Here is a 13,581-nt window from a genome sequence, read left to right on the forward strand (position 1 = left end):
AAACCATTAAAATGCCTCTGGAATACGGAACCAGTTAACTTTAGTTGATCAGGGGACAACAGGCACAAGACCCAACTGGGATTACTGGTTTCCCAAAACATTACCAAGAAGCTGGCTGATGAAAAAGGGCCACTGGCCCCTGACTTCAGCAAGCCCAGTCATTGTAGGAAGTCCTGGAGAATGTCATGCCATGCCTGTACACCCTGGCCAGGTTCCAGGGCTCTCCTGGGAGAGTCATTGGAGAAACTTGCTTGCTGCAGATGTCATTGATGAGGAAGGCCAAGGGCTCTCCATTGATGTTGGCTTCAGTGTCTTGAACAACCTCTTTTGGAGTGAGAGCAACTATCCAGATGGTATATCCTGACCCTGCTGAGGATTCTGCTTTCATCACACACACACACACACACACACACACACATACAAGCTTGGTGAACACAGAGTATATATGACTAACACGAACTTTAGCTATGTCTGCTTCCCTATGTAATTTATCTTACTTGCAAAAACATTTATAATTTGCTTACTGCCATATTAAAATCTAGATAAGAGCCTCGTTTACAGGAGGCCCTCGTTCCTTTCTTATCTGCTTTTGAGACATCTTGTAATAAGACTTTCCCCCCTGGTCTGTAGTGCTTTTTCAATTTTTCAATCAATGCAGCTGACACCAGATAATTTCAACACAAGGGACATATAACACTAGCCCCATATGAGCAGTGACCTAATTTAGTGAATCTTGGGCTGTTTATCCACAATATCTTGCCCGTGAATATTTGAAAGTGCATAACCATTGTAATCTCCTGAGGGGGAAGGAAGACCGAAGGCCCTTGAGAGGAGCCTCTGTGGTCTTAGAAGAAGCAAATGAGGCCGTGTAACCTGCCTGCTGGACAAGAAGGAGCATCAGCTAATTGGAGTTTTACTGTACCAGGCCTGTACTCAGCCCCACCTCCCCAGCACCTTCTCCCTTCATCCTTCCTCTGTAACAGTCAGGGTTCTTTCAGTCTTCCCCGGTCCTGGAAAAGTAGGGACAGCAGCACTGAAGTCTGGACGCTTTCCTCGGCAGTTAGGTGGGAGTCAGTGCAAGTGAGAACAGTCTCGAGCTGTCACGGACAGAAGCCCCTCGTGCAGGGACACACCCTACATGTCCAAGGCACCATGTGGGCTGATGCTGTCCTTCAGCAAGACATGTGGGCCGCTTGAAGGCATTTTCTAACATACGGGGCTTGAGGTACAGCCCACGTGGAGCGCCTGCCTGACACTCCCAGGCTCTGTTTAACTCTGGGCATGGTGGAACACACCTGTCATCCCAGTACTAGGGAGGTGGGGGCAGGAGGGCCAGAACTTTATGGTTTCTGCAGCTAACACAGTGGCTTAGAGGCCAGCCTGGGATACTTGAGAATCCATCTCAAGCAGACAGACAGACAGACAGATAACAGTCTGATTAGAGACTAAGATGCTGCTATTAATTTCTTACTAGTTAAGTCCCAAGAATGATAATTTTTCAAGGAATATCAAATATTTTGCAAGCATCCCTCAAAGAAACCATATCAATTCATTTACCTATAAAACCTTGACGATGTTTGATATTTTATAATTTTTCACTTAGATAGAATTCAGCCCAAATCAAAAGGATAAATGGACATACAAATAATGGGTAACAGGACAGCTCCTTTTATGATAAAAAATGCTTTCAATTTTATTCAAAATTATCTCTGAGATATTTCCAGTTTATTGGCATGGTGGACTTAACTTCACACTTTCCTGAATTGTTTCATATTGATTATACAACCCCCCCCAATAAATATATTGGACTATATTGTACATACTCCAAACCTATGCACACAAAATCTTCATGGTGTACTTTAATAGACTATATTAAAGACATTGAGCTTGGAGCAGTTTTGTTATTACCAAATGACAAAACAAAAATTCAATTTTTTTTTTTTTACTACTTTCAGACATCTAGCATCTAAAATATTATGTAGAGTACTTTGGGCTCTTTAATATTAATGTTTACTTGGGCTGGCAAGATGGCTCAGCAGGCAGAGGCACTTAGTGCCTGATGACCTGAGTTTAGTTCCACAGGCTGGAAGGCGAAAAGTGACCCCTGGAAGTTACCCTCTGACCTCTGTGTACCCTACAGCACGCTCACCTCCTAATAAATGAATAAATGTGAAATGAAAGTTTCTAACCATTTGTCTGTGACCTCCCGGGCCAAATCTGATTTCATACAGTTCTAAAGCTTCATGTTAGTCCAAAAAGGAATTTCTAGATGGAACTCATTCTTGGTTGGTATAAACCGTTTTCCCAGAAGACAAATTTTTGTTCAGAATTCTCCTTTCGTTTGAGTGGTGGCAGTCAGACCTGGTGACTCATTTCCAAGACAAAATTAAAGCCAGAAAGTGTCAAATGCTGACCAAAAGTTTGAAAATAACACAGAGAGGTTTCCTTATAACGCCATGGAATTCACCCAGTGACACCTAGAATCAGATTTCTCCATCATTCAGCCATACTAGCAAGACATTTCAAAGGCTGCTTCAGGGTTCATGGACCGCTGCCTGAGATCACCAATGTAAATAAACAGAATTACAATTCGAGCAATCCCTGCAATGTCTGACTCTTCTTTTTCCTGCTGGTGAAAGTGAGGAAGCTTTGATTGTTACAGAGTAACTGTGAAAGGCCCGGGAAGGGGACCCAGCTGCCTCCTGCTTTTTTTTCCCCTCCTACTTTTGCTTCTTCCTTTTCCATTTCCTACAGGATCATGGAAAGACCAAAGACCGCTAGTGAAAGGCAGGAACCACAGAAGAGGAGCTACCAAGGCTACATTGATGCCCAAAAGCAGCGGGCAGTGAAGCTGGTTTCAATACTGTGTTTTATTTAATCCAACATACCCCAAGTGCAGTCATTTCTGTAGCCAACATTTGAAATAGTCACTGAGCTCTTTCTCATTCAGCAGCTTTAAAATCTAGAGTGTATGACCTTCTGAATTTTGGGTGCTCAGGAGCTGTATGTGGTGGCCAGCTACCCTCCTGGGTCACTCGGAGTCTAAGTGGCATGCCAAGAGCAATCCAGGAATAATACAGACAGAGCATGCAAACCAGGAAGCACAGAAAACAATCTGACAAGCCAGCCTTGAGGTGTCCAACCTGGCACACAAGCAGACCCCGAGACAGCAGAAGGGAAGGCCCTGGACCTTCTGGCCCTTGGACTCATTTACTCTGTTCTATGTGCTTAAGCTGGAGTTCTTCAAGTTTTGCCTGGAGGTCCAGGTAGTGAGGCCCAACGAACCATCCAGGATTCAGCCAGAACACAGCTGTGCAACGGGGGAATGGCTTATGTTTGAGTGTGAGTCTGTCCCTTCTGAATGACTTGCAGCACATGAAGGTCGATGCCTGGCCCTGTGTGGGCAAGTGTGCCTGTCATATGAGATTGAATGCCCACATGCATTCGGAAAGGGGAGCAAGGCAGTTACACAGAAATGGGGAGGCTCCTTTTGCAGAGAAGACATCCTTCTTGTCACACGATGTCTCTCTGGCTACCCGCTCCAGCAACCCTCCTACCCAGAACCTCTGCACCCCTTCAGTAGATACCCCAAGCATCTACAGGTGCTGAGAGCCCACCTGGTCTGTGCCATATAATCGTGCTGGCTGACATTCCCGCTGCAGTAATGTCCCAGTGGCTGCCCTATAGTCTGCCTGGTTTGGGGCAGCCTGGATTGCTCAGAGGCTCAATCCCAAACAACTAAGCCTTGTGGTCTAAAGAATCTCTTCTCCACTTGTTTTTCAACTTTTTTTCCCTGGGTTTGCAAAGCAATATTTTGTTGAACTTCACATCCAACCAAGCCCTCCTGTTCAGGTTATCAGAAATCTTGGGCACACAGGGGAAGCCTTACTTAGGACAGGAGGACACACCCTCCTGTCTTGGGCTTGATCCTGCTATAAGAGGCCTGGTGGTTTCCCGGGTGTTCACTGGGAACATGCTGCACCCAGTGAGGAGGCGTAGAGGACAGCGATGGAGTCCTGTGGAGAGGCAAGTAACATGTCAGCAGAGCAGGATGGCACCAGCATCAGTAGGCTGAGGCAGGGGGATTGCAAGGAGTTCTAGGCCAGCTTGAGTTAGAGTAAACAAAACCAAATACAATACCCTAGAGGTCCCTGGGACCAAGCATATTTGAAGGAGAGGGGAAGCTGCCTTACCCGAAGCCCCGAGCCTCCCCCAAAACCTTGGAGTTTCTCCCCAGTAGGCCCTGTGCCAGGAGACCAGGGGGATGTACTCTCAGGTTCTGGCAGCCTGCATGCTATGAGCCACCCGCTGCTGTCCCCAGGCTCGAACTCCCACACCAGGAACCACCAAAGGTTGGACCAAGGATTCTTTTCAGTCCTGGTTTCGGAGGGCAGGGGTGAGCAAGGGGAAGGATGGAGGTGATTAAAGGAGGCACTGATGCTTTTGTGAAGGAACTCTTGAGTTGAGGTGGTTGGAGAGTGCTGACCAATCAGCCTGCCTGCTTCTCTCCCAAGAAGTGCAAGCACCTGGCTGGCATGCCTGCTCCATCGCTTCATCCTGCCTCCTTTCAGTGCATTTAAACTCGCAAGCAGCAGCAGCAAGAGAGAGCGCTTAAGCCTCAAACTCAATCCTTCGAGCCAGATGCCCCAGTTCATAAGCCCAAGGACAGTCGGCAAGGTTTCCAAGCTCCCTAGTAAGAAGCGACTGCAAACTCTCCCCTGCCCCTGTCCTCCTCCTGCCCCCAACAACAGAAGGGCCCCCGGACCTTGAAACATGTCACAGACAGAAACACTCAAGACAGGCTGCTCATGAATTCGGGTCGTCTAATTTTCAGAGTCTGATGTCTTGCAGTGATGACATTGCTGTGGCAGCCAAGGGTCCAGGGCTGCGAGTCTGAGCAGCTGCTCCGGGCTTTGAAAGGCCCAGGACAATGGGTGCACTGTTCCCAGGGCAGGCCTCCAGCATTTGCATAGACTGTTCTGCCTGGTTGACCAGGGGCTGTCCAGCTCAGCATTGTCCGCAGATCACTTCAAGATGGCAGAGGTGACAGGATTCAGGTGAGAGCTGGTGGGATGACGTCCAGAGGGCACGAAGAGGCACTGTCCTGGGAATCTTAGCTGGGACTGGTTTGCAGGGATTCCCGTGTTTGCTTTTGAAGATTTCCTCGGGCTGCTGGAGAGGAACAACAGGGGTTCTTTAAAGAGGAGCTTGCAGAGGCCTATTGGAGGACTCATCCCGGGGTACCCCTCATCTAACAATCTAATAATGTGGTGGACCAATAGGCATTCACTCCTGGAAGTTTACTTACGCTGCCAAAATGGAGGCCCACGGTTTCCATCTCCACCGCCTAAAGCTGTCGCGGTGTGAAACAGAATGTCCTCTTTTCCTGAAATGATATCGTGAAAAACTGACACCAACGCGGGGCCGAGCGGCAAAGGCAGAATGTAGAAACACTCAGGAGCAGGGAGTTTTCCTCCGAGTAACTGACCAACCAGAGGCAGTGCCGATTTATTCACAGGCTGATGACAGGAATTTCACACCTGCAGAGACAGCGCGCGGGCACAGCACCGCCCGCACCCACTGACTCGCCCCCGAAGCTGATGTTTTGAGAACGTTTAGCTGTGTAGACGAGTACATCCTCCCTGGAAATTTGGCAGCACAAGCCCACCGTCTTTAACTCCAGTAGGTAGGGTGAGGGGCTGGCCAACTAGGACTCAGTTCCACACCCACAGTTCCTAAGGAAATATTTTGCCAGTCCTTCGCTTGGAGGACCAGGATCCTGCAGCAGGTTAAATCCCGGGGGAGGGGCTTAAGGCGCAGCGGTGGGTGTGGTCGCACTGAAGTTGGAAAATCAAGACGGGAGGGAAACTTTTTTTTTTTTGTTTTTTTTGTGCATCTAAATAGGCCTCAGTCTGAAGGGTCCGAAGCGTCATTTCTGTGAGGTCTAAAGCCCTTTATTTGCACAGGCAGTTCTGTGCCTTTACCGAGGGCCAACCAACCTTTCTCACGCCAGGGTCCCCACAGGCCTGGCCCCTCCTCTTCCACATCTTCTGTGCGCCTCTGTGCCCAAACAACCCCACCCGAGCCCAGACGGATGCTTCCGTGTCCCCACCCGCGTTCACTGCGGATGGCAGCAGCGCTCATCTTGGGAATATAGCGATTAATCCAGCCGCAGGTTTCCAGATAAGTGACTGTGATGGAGACTGTTGGCGAGAAAATAGACAATTATCCGCTGCTAGCTTTACATAAAGATCGCATTAACTCAAATTAGTTATCAGACAAAAGAGCGTCGGCAAGCGCGCCCTGCCCGCCCGCGCCCTGCACGCGGGCACCTCGGGGTGCAGCCGGGCAGAGCGGGGGCGGGGGGTGGGAGGCCGCGCAGACCTGGACGCAGCGGGGCCGGGGGCGGGGGCGGCTGCCGGGCTCCGGCGCTGCCACCTGAGTTCGCCCACGCCCGTCCCTTCTGCGAGCTCTGCGCTCGGAGCCAGCCTCTGCCTGCTCGGAGCCAGCCTCTCCCCGCGGCCTGCGGCCCTTCCGCCGCTGGCAGTCGCGTCTTTAACTAAGAAACGGCTCTCCGCGCTCACCCCTGCCCCACTGGGTGCGCGGGCCCACCCGACCCTGTGTTGCCACCGCCACTGCCCTCGCCGCCCCCCCCCCCCCCCGTCCCTGTCCTCAACCACCGCACTTTGCGGAGGTCGCTCTCGGCAGAGGCCGGAGGGGTTAGGGGTAGAGCCGAGAGTGACCGGCGGCAGGAACAGCCAGCGCAGCCTTGGTGACCCAAGTCACGCGCTGTCCACGCCCCGCGCATCTCCACCGCCCTCCTTCTCCCGAATGCCCGTGAGTGTGGACGCCGGCTCTCAGGAGCACGGTGGATTTCACGGACGCCGTCGGTGGGAACAAACAGCGCTCAGCATCCCGACGGGCGGCAGCGCCCAGCGGGGTCCCCGCCGCCTCGGGCGAGCCCTGGCGGTGGCGCTTGCGCCCGGCCGGCCTCCCCAGCCCCAGGGTCCCCGGCCCCGCTGAATAGGGCGGATAATGACCCCCGGTTCCCAAGGCAAGCTCTCCGCTGCCTGGTGAGCCTTGGATTTGTGTGGTCCAAGCCTTTCCCAGCTTGTCCCATTCTGTCACCGGGATAAGGGGCTCCCTCGGCTCGTTTGCACCTGCGTCGCTTTTGGCTCCTTCAGGAATGCGCTGAAGCTTGTAATCAGCTTTGTGAAGCCATTGAGTGCACGGCTGAGTGAAACTTCCAAAGCTCGAGGAAAACTGGCCGGCTGAATAGGAGCCAGCATGGGGCTGCTCTCCAAGCCTCCGCGCTGCCAAATTCCAGCAGAGCGCCTCACAATCGCCTTCCCCACACTGAGAAAAGTGAGAAAAGAAAAGCGAAAATACCAGTCACCGGGGCTAGCTGTTTGTTCCCAGATTAATAGCAAGCGGCTCCCTCCTACTCCACCCCCTCCACAAAGCTCACCAGTTCAGGAAATATGACAGGGAGGGGAGGGCGGTTATTAATAGCTCCCCAACTGATGTCACCCCCTGGGCGGGGGTCTTCTGGGGCTCTGGAGGCTTCTCCACGCACAGTGACGGAGCTGAGCTCCAGTGTCCACAGGCTTAGCATCTTTGCTTGAGTAGAGTTGTGTATGAAGCCATACAGAATCGCCAACCAAGGTACCAAAAGGAGCACCCGGCTCTTTCTATGCGGACCCAGCAGGGGCCGGCCATCCTGGCCCCTCAGCACGAGGTGTCCCAGCCTCTCCTCGGGGGAGCAGGGGGTAGAGCATTCTCTCTTCCAAGACTCTGTGGTGCCCACCACTGCAGGAGTTTCCTCGGCTTCAGGCATCTGTGCTGTGGTTTCTAAGAGTCAACTCCTTCAGACTAGCACCTCCATGTGCCTCCCGGGCCCAGGCTTATTCTCTCTCACTCAAGGGGAGCGAAGGCTCCTCCCTGGAAAACAAAATCCTTGCCAGCCAACAAAAGCCCAGACAACGTGCAAAAGGCCGGGGCATCCTTGTCAAGGTCCAGGCGTACCTGAGTCCTGGGTGGCTCTCGGCTAGCGGGCCCTCCTCCCAGCGCAGCCGGGCCACCTTCTAGAACAGTGTGTGTAGCACGCCTTGGGAAGAGGCACAGGCCGTGCCTCATGGCATGCTGATCTGAACTCAGCTTTCGAGGAACCTTCGGGAAGGAAACCTAGAACCTTTCCTCTGGATGGTAAATCCCTGTAGGAATCTCCTAGAGAAAAGAAAGCAGAGGCCACAATGTAATAGGCATATAAAAACTTGCTTCACGATGGCTGAGGGTTTCCTTAGCTAATCAATTCCTTCCACGCCCAATGGGAAGCCCATCCTTTCCTGGGAGCACAGATAACGTGCTTCATGCATGATCTCAACGTCCATGTATGCCCTCGAGCTCAGTCCTGTGGGGTTCTTGCTGCAGCACCTTGCTTCTGTGGGGGCCTCATGATGTCTGACTGTGGCTCTATGCTATAAATAGTCCCCTGGTAGATCGAAAGGCTTAATGGGCCTCTTTAAATACCTAACTTATTATAAAGCCCTGGGGAGAATAGCATTAACAGGCAGGGAGGAACAAGAATCACGCGCCCTCTCTAGCAGTCTTATTACAGTGTTCTTGGTTGCACTCTTCTGGTGCAGAGTGGGCAGGGATTTTCCTATTTATACACCTTAATGTTCAGTGGGGGCTAGAGCACATGAGAGGGTATGAGAGACAGCCTGTCTGAGCAAGAAGGAAACTGAACTGAACAAGGTCGAGGGACTGCATGATGATGATGTTGATGAAGATGCATGAATTGGGGCACTGTGTTGACACAGGCTTCCCAGTCTGGTGGACTAGCAAGGAAAGCCTCCCTTCCAGACAGACGGGGGGGGGGCAACCCCCAAACGAGAGAATGTGGAACTCAGAGAAGCTAGGGGGCTCTGAGTGTCCAGACCGCACGCACTCACCACGCACTCACTCAGAGATGCTGAGAAGCCCGGAGCATCCCAACTCGACGCCGCCCACACTGACATGCAAAGTTTGCTTTTTCGCCGTGAAGTTTGACGTGACGTTCCCAGCAGCACCTCTCACTCCAGCCACTCTCGGCGACAAGTTGGGAGGATCTGCAGCAATTCAGAAATTAGTGAAATTTTATTCCTGGTGGGGGCACTGGATTAAGAGGCTGGGAGAGTGTGAAGCTAGTCAACGTGTAATTGCATGATAAGGCTCTCACGAGGAATTTATTGGCCAAGTTGCTATTTCTATTCCTTCCTAATCTCGTTCAGCACATTCGTTCTCTGCAATCTGTCTTCATAATCTCCTGCAGCAGAATGGCAGCCAATGGAAGCGCGCGTGTTTGGAGAGTAGAGGAAATATGCACAAGTGTGATAAACTGATGCTAATTACCCATATTTAGGACACCGAGTGCAGAAGATCAAGGTTTACAAATAACAAACCGGAGCCAATGATGATGGCTTCCTTGTGTGGGATATATCGGAGGGGACCAGATAAGGGTTTCACGGGCAGCAGGGATTTATTGGTCAAAGGCTGTACCTTCCACTTTCCCACTTTTATATAGCAGTAAATTATTTCGGCTAAATTCGCCAGAACATCACTCTTTCATTTGGCGACGCGCCGTGACTTGCTCTTTCTTTGTGTCCATTCAATGCAAATCCTTGTAGTTTAACATCAGCTGATAAGAAACAAATAATTGAAGTAATAGGTAATTCCCTTTAAATCGTGCATATAGGAGGGTCCCAGGAAAAATGAGACGAAGTAAGGAGCAGGAGCTGAAAGTGAAGCAGCTTCACCTTCAGCCCGAGACCACATGGCTTCCCCATGAGCCCACAGCCTTGGTTTCTGCATGTGCACAGCCTGCTTGCTCACAGTGAGAACCACTTCCAATGTGGCACCAACAGGGCCGATGCTTCTGTCTGGAATCCTGGTTCTAAGATGATGATGTTGACGATGATGATGATGATGATATTGACGATGATGAAGATACTGGCCATCCGATGAGAGCTAAGCATAACGTTTCTCCTCTCCCCACCTCAGCATGACTCGGTGTTGCCATTGGCCCTGTTCCCTCTGCAACCCCTGGCTCTGAGAACAGACCCAGAAGGGCTCAGGCTGGTAAGCTGGCGGCAGGTGGAGGGTGACGGTGGAGCTCCTGGCCCTGCGGTAGTTGCTCCCTACGGCCTTTAGAGAGCATTGCAGCAAGCTACTTCAAACCTGCAGGTTTGTTTTAAAATTTGTATGTTAACCAAATGCAGCCACTGGCTTGCTTCATTCTCTGAGAACCCTCTAGAGTCTGTCTGTAGCCTTTCCAGTAGGTAGTGGAGATGGGCACAGATGGCAAAATGGTTTTGAAATAAAAGGTGCCGTGCTTCAGTTTGGGGATATAATTTACAACTCCCAAATAAAGAGGTATTAGGAAGAACAGCTGATTTGGCACAAATTATTTTTCATTCTAGACCATATGGACCTCAAATTCTGTCCCTCTTACCTCAGTGGGTGTGTTTATTCCTCGTATTCCAGCAAACATGGGATGCATTTTCACTCCATGTACCACCAGTGAAAGAAGAAAAAAAAGCTTCAGCTTGCTGCTGAAGCTCGGGTGCATCCGATTCTAGAGACGATGAAAACACTTCACATGTGTATCTTAGAACCCAAGGCGACTGGGAAGAGAGGCTTAATTAACGGAATGATGAGCCTGTAACATTCTGCCAAAAATATTTAAAAACATGCCCGTTGTTCCTCGGAGGATAACTTGTTATGAATTAACGAGTGCGCTAAGGCTAGGGTGTGGCCAGCACACAGTACATATGCTGCTGTTGCACACGCACCCTAAAATGACTCGTTCAGCTGGGCATGGCGGCACACGCCTTTAACCTCAGTAGCTGGGAGGCAGAGACGGGAGATTCACTGAGTTTGAGAACAACCTGATCTATAGAGTAAGTCCCAGGGTATCCGGGACTGTAGATAGAAACCATGTTTCAAACAACCACATGAAGATAACAACAACACAGTACTCATTGAGGGAAACAAATATTCTCCCAAGTAGGAGGGTAGGGGATACAGCTTTTCTGGAAAATGCAGAGATTACAGAGAGAACCCATTGCTCAAATCATTTGTTAAGTTCACTCCCCCTTTTTTTTTCTTCAAGACAGGGTTTCTCTGTGTAGCCTTGGCTGTCCTGGACTCGCCTTGTAGACCTGGCTGGCCTTGAACTCACAGAGATCTGCCTGCCTCTGCTGAGTGCTGGGACTAAAGGCGTGTGCCACCACCCCCTGGCTGAGTTCACATTCTACGAAGCCCATTTATCACCCCCACGTGGACATTCCTGTGCCAGAGTGAAGTGAGGTACCGGTGTCCACGATTGGCTTTTGATTTGACTGAGATCTCCAGAGCCAGTGGGTGACATGGTCATGTGGTGGCCATGAGCCTTTCTCCCTCGGTCACAGAAAGTTAGCCCACAGGTCTACCAGTGTCCAGCTCTTCACCTGGGTGCGTCTTGCATATGTCGCCCAGACATCTTCACTGCCCGAGGAGACCACTGGTTGTCTGTGAACGTTGCTAACCGTTAGTTTTCAAAATAATGTTAAGTAATGTAATGTTCAGGAGACATCAACCGGCCGAACTGTACCAATGGAAGCTAATTAAAAATTCTTCTAAAAAGAAAGATTTCTTTTTACAGTGGCTTGTGTCCTTGAAGACAGACACAGGGGCCAGCTTTGACCTCAGAGGGTATCTCTGGGCAGGCGTGAAAGGTTATCAGATTAGCATTAGTGCTAGATGTATATCTGTGTGTGCGTGTGTGTTCTCTGTATGTGTGCGCCTCTGCAGCTATGACAATGCGTGGGCTAGGCGTGCCCTTGCAGGCGCATGCAGGTGTGTTTATCCACGCAGCTGTGGGCGTGTGTATGTGTGTATGCATATCCCTGAGGGTATATATAGGTGTGTGTGTGTCCTTACGGGTATGTCTGTGTATGAGGGTATGAGCAGGTGTGGGCCGTGGTGTGTGCACCTGAAGGTGTGGGCAGGCGTGTGCTGGTGTGCAGGTACAGACAGTTATCTACGCACGTGTGTGTTTCTACAGGTGTGGCAGGTATGGAAAGGTGTGTGTGTGCTTGTGGGTGGGTCTGCACCAGAGCGACCTGCGGCACAGGGCATTTCATGTCCCTGCCTGAGGGATGCTCGGCGGGGGAACCAGGGAGGGGTAGAGGAGAGAAAACCAGAGGAATGGTCTGGATCAGTGTCTCTCTGGGGACTGACTGCTCTAAATGCCTCAGTGAGCTCTGCTCACCCTCTAGGGCTAGAGGTGGGTGTGGCTGTTGGTCCTTACACACTCTTTCACTGACTCTGCCCGTCCAGAGGCCCATACTTACTCAGCACACGATTCTTTCCGGTCAGCTTGGCTTTCAGGAACCCTGCTTCCTGCCTCTTGCTGTTTCTTCTTCACACACATAGAGGATGGAAGTTTTGGGTCTCTCATCTTGACTCACACCTGCTGACAGTGGATGTTGGGCCATCTGAAACAGACATCGAAGCCTGGTGATTGGCTGAGAACAGGCTGGGGATGTCGGCAGATGACACACACTTGCTTCACGTGTTGAGACACATTTTCAGCTCCAATGACCCCAAGCAGCTTCCCAGGAAAACAAGCAAACAGAACAAAGTAGGACTTTCTCGACATTATCCGCTGAGAGACTACCCGCTCTATGTCCCTTCCAGCTGTGTCGCTTTCTTCTTTACTTTTTGTTTTTTGAAGAAGTAGAAAGGTTCTCACATCTCAGCCTGTGTGGCATTTGGCCCCTGACTCATTCTGCAGCTGTCGGGGCTGACAGGTCACCACAGGGTCCTCTTTGGACACTGGAAGCTTGCCCTGGTGCCTACGCTTTAAAGGTGGTATAAATACCAGGCTGAGTCTCACCCATCATTATCCATGAGCTGATGTGTTAAATGAGCCCGTTGCTTAGAGGTTTGTAAATGACAAGATTTTTACTGTTAGAGTAATTTCTGCCTATTTCCTGCCTGGCGTGTCAGACCCTTATGGAAAAGTCCAAATTTGTCTGCTTGACACACATTTAACCCTTCTCCAAATTCTAGCATGCTTAACTACTGTTTGCTTAGACGTCAGTCTACACCTGTGGAGTTTGCCTATCGAGGCCTCTGAGAGGTCCCCAGCCTCAACTCCAGACAGCAGCTAAAGTGGGTGATTACCGGCATATTTACTGTAATTGATAAAAATCACAGGAAATGACATTTTCATTAGTCACTGACACCACACCAACACCTACAGTAGACGTTATGCTACTCATCTATTACAAATAGTCTTCAAAAAATGGAACTTCTCAGTAGTCTTTGATTCTCTGGGATTATCTGACCTCATTTTAATCTACTCTGAGTCTCAGACCTCAGGGAATTCCCTAGACTTTGCCTTGAATGAGCATCAGGGAAACATTTTCAGAGACTTCAGGCATAGCCATGTCCTGGGGGAGATCTGAGAGGCAATGGATTTGGGCTGAGCTGTTTCGCTGTGCCTGCTGCTGGGGTGCAGGCCAGTGTCTATAGATCTTTTTTTCTGCCACGGAT

General features: G+C 50.5%; 1 protein-coding gene across 5 annotated transcripts in view; it reads right to left on the minus strand.

Annotated features, from left to right (window-relative positions):
- Positions 1-1,687: 1,687 nt before the first annotated feature.
- The window catches only part of LOC129677845 (uncharacterized), a 48,528-nt gene continuing 36,634 nt past the window's right edge, over positions 1,688-13,581 (minus strand). The window contains exons 2-8 of one of the 5 annotated variants that reach the window (XR_008720272.1): positions 12,375-12,518; positions 8,955-9,110; positions 7,469-8,226; positions 6,686-7,356; positions 6,000-6,203; positions 5,309-5,540; positions 1,688-5,172 (exon numbers count right to left, since the gene is read on the minus strand). Coding sequence is in view for 1 of the 5 variants with exons in the window: in XM_055608469.1 (XP_055464444.1) it covers positions 6,721-7,356; positions 7,469-7,837 (1,005 nt within the window). In the remaining 4 variants the exon portion in view is untranslated. Of the gene's footprint in view, positions 5,173-5,308; positions 6,204-6,658; positions 7,357-7,468; positions 8,227-8,954; positions 9,111-12,374; positions 12,519-13,581 lie in introns of those variants that run through there. The other 4 variants (XR_008720271.1, XR_008720273.1, XR_008720270.1 and 1 more) reach the window with 4 other exon arrangements.

Source organism: Psammomys obesus, unplaced genomic scaffold (genome assembly GCF_907164565.1).
Source record: "Psammomys obesus unplaced genomic scaffold, mPsaObe1.curated_primary_1811, whole genome shotgun sequence".
Taxonomy (NCBI): domain Eukaryota; kingdom Metazoa; phylum Chordata; class Mammalia; order Rodentia; family Muridae; genus Psammomys; species Psammomys obesus.